Source organism: Uranotaenia lowii, chromosome 1 (genome assembly GCF_029784155.1).
Source record: "Uranotaenia lowii strain MFRU-FL chromosome 1, ASM2978415v1, whole genome shotgun sequence".
In the NCBI taxonomy this organism is placed as follows: Eukaryota; Metazoa; Arthropoda; class Insecta; order Diptera; family Culicidae; genus Uranotaenia; species Uranotaenia lowii.
The window spans coordinates 97,831,159-97,845,794 of NC_073691.1; the positions used below are offsets into that span (position 1 = coordinate 97,831,159).

At 40.2% G+C, this 14,636-nt stretch overlaps 1 protein-coding gene across 2 annotated transcripts in view; it reads left to right on the forward strand.

The window, feature by feature from the left end:
• Window positions 1–14,636, forward strand: part of LOC129756498 (probable serine/threonine-protein kinase DDB_G0282963) — a 65,432-nt gene that overhangs the window by 12,402 nt on the left and 38,394 nt on the right. For both annotated transcript variants that reach the window (XM_055753403.1, XM_055753408.1), the window contains exon 2: window positions 2,936–3,173. In XM_055753403.1, the coding sequence (XP_055609378.1) occupies window positions 3,124–3,173 (50 nt within the window). In that variant the 5' untranslated portion in view covers window positions 2,936–3,123. The remainder of the gene's footprint in view (window positions 1–2,935; window positions 3,174–14,636) is intronic.

The window sequence follows — 14,636 nt, forward strand, 5'->3', positions numbered from 1 at the left end:
ACATTTTAATTTGATTTACTGTGACGAGCGAGTTTCAAAATTGAACGAACTTTACAATGTTAAATTCCCAGAGACATGAATTTTGTAACTGTATATTTGGTATCTGCAATAGACTACCCCAAATTTGTATGAGAAATTTCAAGCTTGTGAAATGTTATGCGCTGCAGGCTTAAATTGATCCTAGGCCTAGTACAAGGTCTCATGCCAAATTTGGGCCAGATCGGATCACGGGAAGGGGCTCAACAAGCCTAAAGTTTATATGGGATTTTGAGACATTTTGTTCGGGAGAAACATGAAAACCCAGTATTTTATGAATAACTTTGGTCCCCTTCGGCCGATTTCTGTTAAGGCCTAAACTATGACAAATATTTCATCCGAAGACTGCATTTCGATTCGAGTTAAGATAAAAAAGTTATTAGACTTCAGAAATGGGGTAACTTTTTTCAGGGTGATATTCATCACTGTTAATGCTGCGTCAAAATGTTCGAAGCAATGTCTCTCATTAATAGTGATGAATATCACCCCTAAAAAAGATAACTATTTTTTGAAGCTTAATAACTTTTGTGTCTTAACTTGAATCGAAATGCAGTCGTGGCATAAAATATTTGTCATAGTTTAGTCTTTAAGAAAAACCGTTTTCAACAGAAATCGGCCTAAGGGGACCAAAGTTATTCATGAAAAAATGAATTTACGTGTCCCTCCCGTACAAAATGTCCCAAAATCTTATACAAACTTAAGCCTCGTTGAGCGACCCCTTCCCGTAATCCGATCTGACCCAAATTTGGCATGAGACCTTGTACTAGGCCTAGGACCAATTTAAGCCTGCAGCGCATAGCTTTTCCAAATGTTGGGTCATTTGTGGCACTCTAATCTGCAAGTTATCAAAAAACTATAGAATATCAAATTTGATTAATTTGATTTTTTTTTGTTTCTTACCATGTCCATAATGATAACATACATACATAGTCTGACTTTTCTGGCGGAACATTTCACGAAAAAGAGAGACATGTCCTTTTTTTGTGGGGCAGACCTTAAGAGGCAACCTTAAATTAGGCTTTTAGAAAAAAGCGGAACATTTCACGAAAAAAAAGCGGGACACAGCCGAAAAATTACCATTAGCCAAAGTTGGTCATAGAAAGAACACTACACTCAGTTTTTTCTACATGACTTTTATTTACAAGGTTTTCACCATATGCACCGCTATTTTCCGCGGTTCTTACGAATTAACACATTTTTTGAGCGAAAATATTTCAAGTCGTACACGTTAACGGCGGATTTTATACCGCATGAAAAACTTCTGTGCAATTTGTATAAAAATTTGTTTGTTTGGTAATTTGGTTAAGAAATTGTAAACTCTTGAAAGCTTCCATTTTAATATACTTTGGACAATTGAGTCGAAAAAGATGGTCTATAGTTTAAGACAATTTAATTAGGATTCCGGCGAAAAAATTATTTGGAAGCCACTAAATAAATATTTTCTTCATACATAGGTTAAACGTGCTTCAAGAAAGCATCATTGAATCAGAATATTATTGTAATGCTAATAACTTTTGAGTTATTTTGTATTGTCTTATATAAAATTTCAAAAAGGCTGCTTATTTCGATAAAAGACGCATTTGAAAGATTTTCAGTGTTGAACCAATAAATTGAAATTGAGACTAAAGTTTTATTTCTTCCAGTTTAAGCCAGTGAACTTTGTAAGAAATTTCCGAGAAAAAAAGCGGGCATTTTGAGGAAAAAGTGGGGCGTTTTGAGGAAAAAGCGGGAAATTTTGAGGAAAAAGCGGGACAGCGGGACATGTCCCGCTTTTGCGGGACGGATGGCAACCCTACCTTAAGTTATTTGTTGTCAGCAAATTCGTTGTTCATTTAAGATAACAAGTGTTGTCCCATACTTCTTTATTTATAGGTGTTATTTTTAGGTTTTTTTTTGCTTTTTATTAAATTTAATTTATATTCAATAATAACTTACGAAATGAGATACATTAGGTAGATTCAAATGTCGAACGGAACTACCCTTTTACTCAAGTTGTAGATCCACTGTACCTAATCTTCGAACGATGTTTCTCGTGTGATGGAAGCCAGCGAATTAGTTTTGAATTGAAAGTTATCAAACCCTTCAACAGCTCTCAAATTTCATCGAAGATTTTCCACACATGTCACTAATTAGAAATTGTATGATGAAACCCAGCCTAATTGATTCGACTTTGATCAACGCGAAGCTTTGTCGGATCGAACAAAAAGGGAAAAAAGAAATCAAAATCTAGTGCCAGTTAGTTTGTCATACTTGAGCGGGCCCGAATGCACAGTTATTCTCTATTCTACCATGCCATGCTGCCAAGCCCATGTAGTACTGTGTGTATTTCGATCTGCCATAGTGCAACAGACGTGTGGCTTAAAAAAGTAGTTTTTTTTCTTCTGTGAGTGATGCTACGCAGCGCAGAAGCCGGGAATGTGCGCATAGAATTCCTACGGCAGAAGAGCTAAATAGAGATCACAGTTCCTTGGCCGTTGAATTGGATTGCCACATCGTGAGCATGGGTGTGTATAGTAAGTGTGGTCATCGCAAATTGTGCTGTATAGTGAGGACAAGCAGTTTCTCTGACATGGCTGTTTCCTTCTTCAATTGCCAACAGATAATGCCAAGAAGATAAGTGTTATATACGAAAGCATGCTGTTCTAGTGTTTTATATTCACAGTTTCCAGAAATAGTTCCAAATTTCTGATTTTGGGAGTAACGACCTTATAAGGTTCAGAAACAAAACCAGTCTTATAGGATACCAGAAGTTCAATTCATGAATCAACTTCTCCAAACGGGAGCAACAGCAGCGGCAGACAATTAGTTTCAATTTGCACCAAAAGATACTTCACTGTGTTGAATGCAGCGTGTTCGTAATGTGATGAAATTTTGTTTTTGCTCATTTCCATCCAATCAGTAAAAAAAGCATTGAAGAGCGAACCGAAACACGCAAGATTTATTCCTCGATGAAGTGGATACAAGAGGTAGATGTGATCCCGCAAGTGGTTAAGAACTGATCCGGAGCCGCCTGAAACCAGTAGTACCACGATCATCATCTACACGTGAATTGTGCGGCCTTGGCTTTAAAGCCAGAAAATCACTACTATGGACATCATCGACGTAGACGACGTTCTCGTTGATGACTCATTCGACGGGTAAGTTTTGAACTCTTGCAAATGTAGTTGGTCTCTCTCTTCAGGGACATCATGTTCGTTTTTATTTTTACCCGTTCGTTGCACATGTACCCTGGGATGAGATAACACACATTTTATGTTTCGCTTATGCGAGTAACAGAATGCAAAAATCTCGTGGGTATGATTTCGATAACGATCGTACGTTCCCAAAGCTTTCATTTTATAATTTTAGTATCGCTGTTGTTCAGAGACATACAATAGAAGATACTAATGATCGGTAATAAACTAGCTGATTTTGCCCGGCCTTGCTCGTGTTCACATAAAATACAAATCAGAATAAAAATGAAATTAGGAAGCTTTATTTTCATCATTATAAGTAATTTAGCCCATGTTGGGTCATGTATGCTATGTCCAAAAACATAACTGTACCAAATTTCAGGCTGATCGGTTAAGCGGTATGGATAAGGTGCATACAAACAAATAAACATATATAGTCTAACTCATCTTTATATATGAGATGAAAAAAAAAATTGATTCTTCATATTATTATCAAAAATTTAAAAATTTTCCAGTTACTTATTGTGTTTGTTTTTAATTTGATGATCGAAACTTTATTGTAAGTTTAAATACATTTGAGTAACTTACTGAAATTTTGAAATATTTTTTTTTTGAAAATTTACCACTACTCACCCTTTATACACCTACACTGCCGGCCAAAAGTTTCGATCGACCCCTCAAAACACGAAAACTTTGACCGGCCATATCTGTACCAACACGTGAAAAGCATCTCCAAAAGTATAAACAAAAACCATTTTCAGTACCTCATCATAGGCCAACATTTGCACTACTTAACGGTAAAACCCTTTGAGAAAATAAGATTCCGTTACACTAAAAACTCAATTTAAGTAAAGGATCTATATTAAGGTTGCCAAATTTTCCGGCTTTATCCCGATTTCATACAAAATTTGGGAACAGTCTGGCCCGTCCCGGTTGCCCGGATTTCATTCAAAAATGCCCGGAATTATTCCCTTTATTTGGCGAAATTTATTGAGCAAGTTTCATAAAAAATAATCATGGATTGTATTTAGGAACCCTCTAATACGAGTTAAAATCTGTCGATGTACTTTGATGAAAATATTTTTTTTCATTTTTTTTTCTTGATTTATGTTGAGTAATTCAAGGGTTTTGGCAAAATTTGCCCGGATATTGCCCGGACTTTGGTCGACGATTCTGAAATAAAATGCCCGGGGTTTGCCAGGTTTTTTTTTTAAATTGACCGGATTTGTCCGGCCCGAATAGGTATTGAAAAAATTCTGGCAACCTTAATCTATAAACATTCTAAAACTAGAACTGCCATCACATTGATATACATCGTTTACTCCGGAACAATTTTTCGCCACTACTCCGCAAACAAACTATCAAATAATCAATTTGACTCTTTATTCAACATAAAAACATAGTTGCAAATGAATGCGAGCTTATAACAAAAGCTAAAAATAAGAAAATAGCAATGGATATATAAACAATGGAGACATAATAGTATGTGAGCTAGGTTCTATATACGATAGCGCGTTGTTTTTTCATGAAAATTGATATTCCTCTATTCTAACACGTCGGGGTGCTTCTAAAAATCGTTTGTCTTTCATAAAAAGCAAAAATTTCAAATAATTTTTAATTAGCGATTTAAAACTGGGGTGATTTGCCAATCGTTGTCCCCTAACCCATTGTTGCACAGCATGACTTAAATTGTCAATATTTCAGCTGTTTTTCAACTTTTCCTCAAAAATAATACCGAATCGTGTAATTCGGAATGTTTTCTGATTAAATGAGGCTTTTGTGATATTTTCTGCTGGTAAGTGTGTATCTTATGACAGATTTAATTTTTCTTGTTTTTTTCGCGTGTTTTTTGAGCTAATTGTTAACAAAAACCTTAACATTCCTGTTTCGACACGTCCCTTCGGTTGCTGATGTGGACTGTATAAGGCTGGACGTCCGAATCTAATTTGGTCACCCAAGGGTTCTGCTGTGGGTACGCCCTCGGTAGGTTCCTTGATAGTGATATTCCGCAGGACGGGTTATAATTTTAACACACACACACACGACGGATTTAAGGAAATAACTTTATTTTCACAACTATTGGACGGGGGACGGGCACAGCACAGTTAAAGACGAGGTGTTCTTGATGGAGGTTGAAACGAACTGAACTTATTGATCTACAATTATCTCTGCTTGACACCACGGCCAGATCGGACTGATCGGCCAAGAGAGAGTTTCTCTCTCTCGGGAACTCATTTGAGTTCATCCCTTAAGGTGGTTCCTTTAATTATGGCAAACTTAGTTCTTTAGATCTCGTTTCAATCCATGCCGCCCCCCTTGAAACCAGACGGGTTTCAAATGATAATCAATTAACAATAATCTCTCTAAATATCTAACACTTGTACAATCATACATCGGAAGTTCCTGCTCTCGGACCTTTCATTTAACATTAATTTGTTTGAGAACAAATGATAACAAATTATATAAACCACTGGATGGCAACTCTTCCTCATTAAGAATCTCTCCGCTCAGCAGACGTTGGTTTAGGTTACAAAGCCGCTGGGTCTCTCATGAACGAGAGTTTGTTTACTTTTGCTGCTAGTTGGTGGAAATGGTATTCGCTGCTGCTGCTTTTCACCTGCCTGCTGCTGCTGCCGCTGGATAAATTTGCTGACACCTTTTGAATTCTGGCCCGTATTACGTTGAATTGTTGGATAACCATCTAGGATCGTTCCAAAATTAACTAGATGGAATGCTGCATTTGAGTCAACGTTCAGGTAGGTCACTTGAATTGCAAACTCTGCAACCACTCGAACGAATTTTGGTGACCCATATGGAGAATGCACCTATCGGGTGCATCGGCTGGAAGGCAAGGGCGTGTCGATGCTGCTACCCATATATTTTTCTGGTGGTTACGTGTGTTGCGTTGCTACTACTTAGACTACTGATGGCCAGACGTAATCTTTCGGTGACAAGGAATCGACGAGTTAGGAAAGGATGTTAGGTCGTTGAGATGGTACGACAAAATTGTTTATCGGCTTCAAACATGGTTGATGAGCCGTCGAGTTCGTTAGCGTATCCGGACGTGGCATTCTGGCTGGAGCATCGTGACCTGATACTGGGGGCCTTGGAAGGGAACCGTCAGCCTTGGGAATGGTATCGTCGATTGGAGTTAACTCGGTGATGTATTTGAATCTGGCCATGGTTTGCAAAGGACATAATGCTGATCCACCGCAAATGCTCGATGCCATGAAAAATAGAAAAATGTGGTAGAATTTGTGTTGTGTATCATTCAACCAATTGAGCCATATTTTGTGGAGGTCTTTGTTTAATAAACTGACTGTTAGACGAACAAATAAATGACATTCGGACATACGACTGACTTAGTAAACTGAATTGAATTGATGGATTCTGACGTTTGATTTTGGAATGCTGCTGACAGCTTCAAGTAAGCATCTGACAAAGTTCGTATCCATCAATTGTTCTACTGTTCCCAAATTATCTGACATGCTGATATGAAACAACTGTTCTGATTGTGAATTTAATACTTTGTACGGAATTAATCTGACTTGTTCTCAACGATTTCTGACAGGTTACTGACTGAACCACTGACTGAGTTTCTTAATTCGTTATCAAGAATGGGAAGTAAGCAAATCTTGCTGATCCCTCGCTCGAATGTCCCATCTTGAGTTTTCACTGTTACCACACGAATATTTCCATCTTTTCCTCGAACCACACTAGTAATTCTTCCAAGTGGCCACTTCAAGGGAGGAGCATGTTCTTCTTTCAGAAGCACCATCATTCCAACATCTACATTCTTTCTATTTCTTGTCCATTTGGTTCGATTTTGTAAGTCGGAAAGGTATTGGGTTCGCCACTTCTTCCAGAATTGCTGCGTCACTTGTTGGGCCCTCTGCCACATTGTGAGACGATTTGTAGATTCTTGAGTGACGTCCCGATCTGGAAGCGCAGTAAGTGGGCGTTGTACCAAAAAATGACCTGGCGTTAAAGCTCTGAAGTCTGATGGATCGCTTGATATTTGGGTTAATGGTCTTGAATTTAATACAGCCTCAATTTGTGCCAGCGCTGTAACCATTTCGTCTACAGTCAATGTGCGTAAACCTATAGTTCTCCTGAAGTGACTTTTGAAAGACTTTACTTGTGCTTCCCAGAGACCTCCGAAGTTCGGCGTTCGAGGCGGAATGAATTTGAAATCGATGCCTTGATCTGACGCTTCTCTGACAACTGAATTCTGAAATTGCTCGGAGTGAAAAATGCGCATTAGTTCCTTGAGTTCTCGACTAGCTCCTACAAATGTCGTAGCGTTGTCGCACATGACAAGCTCTGGCTTTGATCGTCGGCCAACAAACCTCCTAAATGCGCCTAGAAACGCTTGGGTGGTTAAATCCATCACAAGCTCTAGATGTATAGCCTTGGTGGAAAGACAGACAAATACTGCCACGTAGCATTTCACTGGTGAAGTTCGGCGGTTAGGGTAACTAACTAAGAACGGACCACAATAGTCAATGCCCACTCTCAGAAACGCTGTAGCTTCGGTGACTCTTTCGACAGGAAGGTCACCCATGACCTGCTCAACCACTTTGGGCCTTGTTTTAAAGCATGCCACGCACGCATGAATGACACTTCTGGCTAAGTTTGCCATGTTTGTAGGCCAGAATCTTTCCCTAACACTTGAAATTAACAGCTGCTGGCCCGCGTGGAACTGTCGAATGTGGTAATCTCTCACAATCAATCGTGCAAGCGGGTGATGGTGGTCTAGAATCCATGGATGTTTGCGGGATCTGGATACTTGAGCATTTCTCAATCGGCCTTGAGCTCTTATTGCACCTTCATCTAAATATGGTCCAAGTCCCACAATTCTTGACGACGGTTTGACTGCTCCGTCTTTTTCGAGATTTTTGAGTTCTGTAGCAAAACTTTCGGCCTGAGATAATCTGACTAAAGTGAGAGTTGCATCTGTCAAGTCCGACTGACAAAGATCACCAACCTTTTTTGCATTTCGGTTCACTTTCTGGGCATTGTGTCGAAAACGCTTAAATAAAGCTACTATTCTTACTAATCTGTTGAATGACTCGTACAGTGTGAATAACTCGTTGGGTGTTGGAGCTTCGTAAATGACAAGCGTAGTGGTTGATTTTTCTTCCAGTATTGAGGGATCAATGTTTCTTTCATTCTCTACGTTCTCTGTTGGCCATAATTGTTGGCTTTGAGACAGCCATTTGGGACCCTCGAACCAGAGTTTTAGGTCGATCAAATGCTGTGGTGAGGCTCCCCGTGATATGAGGTCAGCTGGATTTTCGATTCCAGACACATGATTCCATGTCCCGCTCTTTGTTATATGTTGTATTTCAGATACGCGGTTAGCAACAAATGTTTGCCATCGAGAAGGATGAGAAGCAAGCCAATGCTTTACAATCATAGAATCTGTCCAAAAGAAGGCCTCTGTTATATGTGTATATTCCCGGAAACATTTTTCATACAAATGGCTGAGTAACAGTGCTGAAGATAATTCTAGACGTGGAATCGAGGTCTTCTGTTTAGATCGCTTAAGATTTTCTAGAGGGGCCACTCGTGATTTCGAGGTGATAAGCCGTACCGAAATTGATCCATCAGATGTAACACATCGTAAATATAGGCACGCGCCATAAGCTTGCTCGGAGGCGTCACAAAATCCGTGCAGTTGGACTGACATGAGGCCTCTACTAAAGCCAAGCCATCGAGGAACTGAAATAGCGCTTAAGTACTGTAAACATTGTTTATAATCAATCCAAAATTGCTGTGAATTCTCGTCCAGAGCGTCATCCCAATCTATCTTCAATCTCCAGAGCCTTTGAATAAATATTTTAGCCGAGACAACTACTGGTCCTATTAACCCAAGTGGATCAAACAAGCATGCAGCGTCTGAATGAACTATTCGTTTTGTTATCACTGAATCTGACGATTTCAACTGAGGAAAACTGAAGCAAAATTTGTCTGATGTAGTATCCCATTTCAAGCCTAGTGTTTTAACGATTTCTCCAGAATTGTCAAGCTCCAATACCGGCCGGGTATCTCTCATATGACAGGGAAGGCTCGCCAATATCTCTTGAGAATTTGAATTAAACTTCCGAAGGTTGAATCCTGCTGAGTTGGTGAGTGAAATCGTTTCTTTTACTAGAGCTATTCCTTCTTCCACAGTCTCAGCACCTGTGAGACTATCGTCTACATAACTATCCTCCATGATAACTTTAGAACCAATAGGGTGTGATGATAAGTTCTCTTCTCCTAGTTGTTTGAGACACCTCGTTGCAAGATATGGAGCACTAGCAGTACCATAGGTCACTGTTGTCAACTCGTACGTTTTGATTGTTTCATTCGGTGAATCTCGCCATAAAATGCGTTGCAAGCACTGATCCGAACTTTGAATACGTACCATCCGATACATCTTCTCTATGTCTGCACTGATTGCGAAACGATGCAAGCGGAAGCGTAGGATGATAGAAATCAAATCATTTTGGACTACTGGGCCTACCATCAATCCGTCGTTTAGTGAAACGCCGGAAGTGGTGCGACACGATGCGTCGAAAACTACTCTGAGTTTTGTTGTTGTGCTGTCGGGTTTCAGTACTGCATGGTGTGGCAAATAGTACGATGGTTTTGATTCAAGTTTCTGACAATTTTGGTGATCTGATCTTTGACTGTTCTGACATAAATTCTGACACGTATTTTCTAAGATTTCTTGCATGTGACCCATCAGAAGATATTCGTGGATGAATGCTGAGTACATAGCCTTTAGCTCTGGGTTTGCATTCAATCGCTTTTCAAGCCCAATAAAACGTCTCGTTGCTATGTTTTTAGATTCACCAAGTCGCTGAACGACACTTAGTTTTTTTGGCAGACTCACTATGAACCTTCCTTTTGAATCTCGAGTAGTTCGCTTGAAATGCTCCTCACAAGCTGTCTCTTCCACAGAATAAAGACTTTTCGTGTGACATGTTTCGAGATCCCAAAATTTTGCTATCATTTCCTCGAGTTGAGCTGTTGAACTGACAAATGCTGACGTTTCATACTGACTTACATCTGACTGTGTAACTGACTTATTTTCTAACATTTCATACTGACTTTCATCTGACTGTAAAACTGACTGATTTTCTGAATGAGATACTCTTCCAGACACAATCCAACCGAAAACTGACTCTTGAAGAGTTGGGCCATCAGCCACGAGTTTTTTCTTTCCTTCACACAATAAATTGAGGAAAAATTCTGCACCGATGATCATATCAATTTTACCTGGTTTCCAGAAATCTGGATCCGCTAGTACGACTTTGGGAATTAAGTGTTTCTGGAAGACCGACATAGGTTTAGTGGGTAAAGCTCTGGTTATGCTGGGAAGAATGTGGAAACGAATGTTCTGACTGAAGCTAGAGATCGTTGGCAGACGTGGTTGGATATTAGCTTCTACTGACCTTTTTGATATGACAGAGGCATTGCCGATTCCCTGGACAGTTAATCTTTCCGGATATTCGTGGAGTTTTAATTGTCGTGAAAAGCTACTAGTAATGTAACAAAACTCAGAACATGAATCGAGTAATGTTCTTGCGAAGGTGAAATTGCCGAAACTATCTTCCACTCGAACTAGTGCAGTTGACAATAGAACCTGAACCGGCGAAGACCTTGCTTTTGGAGAAGTAATGAAGGCGTGAGATTGCTGATCGTCTTCTGACAGGTGAGGGTAAGCTTGTGGGTTTTGAGTTTGGATTACTGGGTAGGAGTTGGTGGATGGGTAAGCTTCTTGGGTTTGACTGCGCTGTGTTTGATTGTGTGTAGCCGACATAGTTTGATTTACTGGAGCATCAACTTGATTGCGCGGTGGTGGAGCGGAGGAGATATCATATTGCGAGTTGAGTTGTGGTCTAGACATGAAGTTATTGAAATGCAAAAGTGTGTGGTGTTTTCTATCGCAACGAGAGCACGTACCATGAGGACACTCATTTGGGGAATGACCAGAACGCAAACAATTAGAACATAGATGATGCCTGTTCACTTCCGAGATGCGTTGAGCAACTGACCAATTTCTCATCTTGTTACAGCGAAACACCGAATGATATGGTGCATCACAGAATACACAGCGTCTCCGAAATTGCGAGGACACGTGAGCCATGGTAATTCTAGGGCGATGGACTTCCAGTTCAGCAGTTTTAGTAGTTGAAATCGATTGAAGCACCAAACACTGATCTCGTAAGAAGTTCATCAGCTTTGCGTACGTAGGCACCTCCTTGCTGTTGTGATGGGACTCCCATTGACGTAGTGTCACTGGATCCAGTCGACAGGTGACCATGTGTGCTAGGAGAGTTGACCAGTTTTCCGTGTTTTCTCCTATTTTGTTGAGCATCTGCAGGTTCTTTTCAAATGCACCAATAAGACGATTCAAAGACTCGCAATTTTCTCTGCGCACGGGTTCGATGGCAAAAATGGCATCTAGATGGGCTTTCACGATGAGTTTCCTATTTTCATAGCGATCAGAAAGAGCTTTCCATGCTACTATGTAATTATTAGCCGAAATTTCGATTGAACTTATTTCTTGTAACGCCTCTTCTGTCACAGAAGATCTCAGGTACGTAAATTTGTCCACAGATGACAGCTGGTTGTTGTTGTGGATTAAGCTTTGGAACATATCACGGAAAGTGATCCAGTCTCTTAACTTTCCGTTGAAATTCGGCAGATGAATATCAGGAAGCTTAACTCGTGATATGATAGACCCAGCTGTATCCTCAGAATCGCCCATTGTAGTTGATCGTTCTAATTTAGCAGGACGCAGTGCGAGAAGAGAAGCCTTGGCAGAAAAATACATTTCTTCTACCTGGTTGGAAATTTCGTTGAACTCGGCCTCTCGTTGCTCCTGTTGAATTTTCAATCGTCTATTCCGATTAGATTCTGACTCCTTTGCGTCCGGTTTTTGTTCCTCGTCCTCTTCATCCAGAAGCACCTTTAATTTTCTGCGAATAGTGAAGAATTTCTGCACTGCTTTCTCCAAAGTGTCAAGGCGAACATCGATCTGGTTCTCATGAATCTCCTTTTTGTAATCCACAAGAAACTTCGAAACTCCGGCAATGCTGTTTCGAAGCTGACGATCTTGCTCCCTTAACTCATTCACATCATAATCACCCATTTTGAGCTTCACGGTAAATTGAACAAAAAACTGACGTTGACACGGTCTAATGTGTTACGAACACAATTCTTGAATCACTGACGAATCAAACCAATTCAACTGAATAAATCCGACAATGTACTGATTTCGACACGGCCTTATGCCACTAGTGCAACAGACTAACTGACAGAGTAACTGACGCAAGTAAAGTTTACTTTCACTTAAAAGTAATCAAATCATCGAGAGTTTCTGGCAACACTGCTGCGAGCAGACGCTTTCTTTTTACGTCGGAATTTTTGAATTCGAATTTTTAAAATTGTAATAAGTCTACGCAATTAAAAATACAGTGTGTAGCACCAAAGTTTGAGTTTCATAAACTTTTTACTAAGAACTAGTTATTTGTCCGGACTTTTGATCAGTTTAATGGAGATAGTGTTTTGCAAGGTTTTAGCCCTACACATAACCTCAAACTGAAAGTTTAACTCCACTGATCTGTGATAAGTGTTAAGTGTATAGTTTTCCTGTTCAAAACACAAAATCGCGGTGCGTAGTGCTCATACCACCACCATGGAAGAACGAGATATTTGCAGTTGCTGTAGCCGGAAGTACCCCCCTGTCAAAGGACGGAAAGGAAAGGGAAATAGTGACTCCATCGGATGGATAAGTTGCGACTTATGCAGCAAATGGTACCACACCCATTGCATGCGTATACCACAATCGCTGGTACCAGAACTGAAAAACTACAATTTTTCATGTTACAATTGTTGCGTACGTGGTAGTCTTACTCCGAATCAAAACATCTCTCTACAAGACCCTGCAAGTTCGCTTTCCGAACAAATTCAAGAAATTGCTAAGCTTTCGTCGCGTCTACAACAACTACATGAAGAGCTAGCAATTTTCCGATCCAGCAACAAAAAGCAGCTTGATATTCTTCGACAACAATTAGCAGATACAGACCGGTTGGAAGATAGACGAACAACGCAAAGCAAAATACTTGACAACATCGGCTGTCAATTAGAGCAAATTGAAACCGCTGCCAAGCTCGCAAATAAACTCTCCCAAACATCGAATAATTACCGGATTGCGATAAACAAGATACCTTTCAGTTCTAATGAAAATCTTAAAGAGATCGTCACCAAAATATTTACCATCCTCGATGTTACCAACATGCTACCACACGTAACTGACTTTTTCCGTCTCAAAGTGAAACCCTCCAAATGGTCAGATCGCTCTCTGTCACCGACCATAATCGTAATATTTGATGACTGCAATTTGAGGAACCAAGTTTTACAACGGTATTTCAAAATGTTCAAGGATGTTAAGCTTTGCAATTTAGATCCAGGTACACCACTTGATTATCGTTTTACTCTCAACGAAGTCCTGTCTGTCCCGGTTTTTCGAATTCGGAATCTCGCCCTAAGACTAAAGTTGCAGAAGCTTGTAGATTCAGTTTACGTCCGTAATGGAAAAGTTTCTATCCGGTTACCTAACGAACAGCACTACATCCATGTCAAAAACATCGACCATCTGCACGAGCTGACAGCACAAAACAAAGAGTGCAATAATTCTTCCGTTTTCTTCGATGCTATCTCTGAACCTCAACTTTTATAACACCACTGCACTACTCACCGTCGATGAAACCCTCTACTCTACTATGACCAATTTTACATCTCTCCGTATTGGCCATCTTAATGTGCGGAGCTTGGAAAAGCATATTGATGGTATCAAAATTGCCCTCGATCGTTGTCCGTACCATTTCTTTGCTGTGACCGAAACAATGCTCAAACCTTCCTCACCCATCGGACCTATACGTATCCCTTCGTACAATTTCATCAGTCATCCCCTGCCAACTACCCGAAGACATCGTAGTAGGACCCACGGTGGAATTGGGATATACATTACGAAAGGAATCAAGACGACAATTCTGATGAAATCAACACATGAACCTAACGTCCCCATCAATCAAAGGCTCGAGTTTCTCGCCCTCCAAGCTGTAATCAACCTTTGCAAAATTTGCATAGTTGTAGTGTACAATCCATGTGGTGCGAACCCACTTTTCGCCCAGGCATACGAGAAACTTCTATCCGACTTACTTGCGTATGATTTTGATCGTATTTTCTTGGTGGGCGATTACAACATCAACGTTACATCTAGCCAGCGCAGCAGAAATTTGGAAGCTTTGAACCGCATACATTCCTACTTTAGTCTCACAGTCTTACCTACTCCTGCGACTCGCATCTCTGACCGTCTTTCGAGCACTATAGATCTCCTTGTAACTGACCAACCCCATCTCATACTCA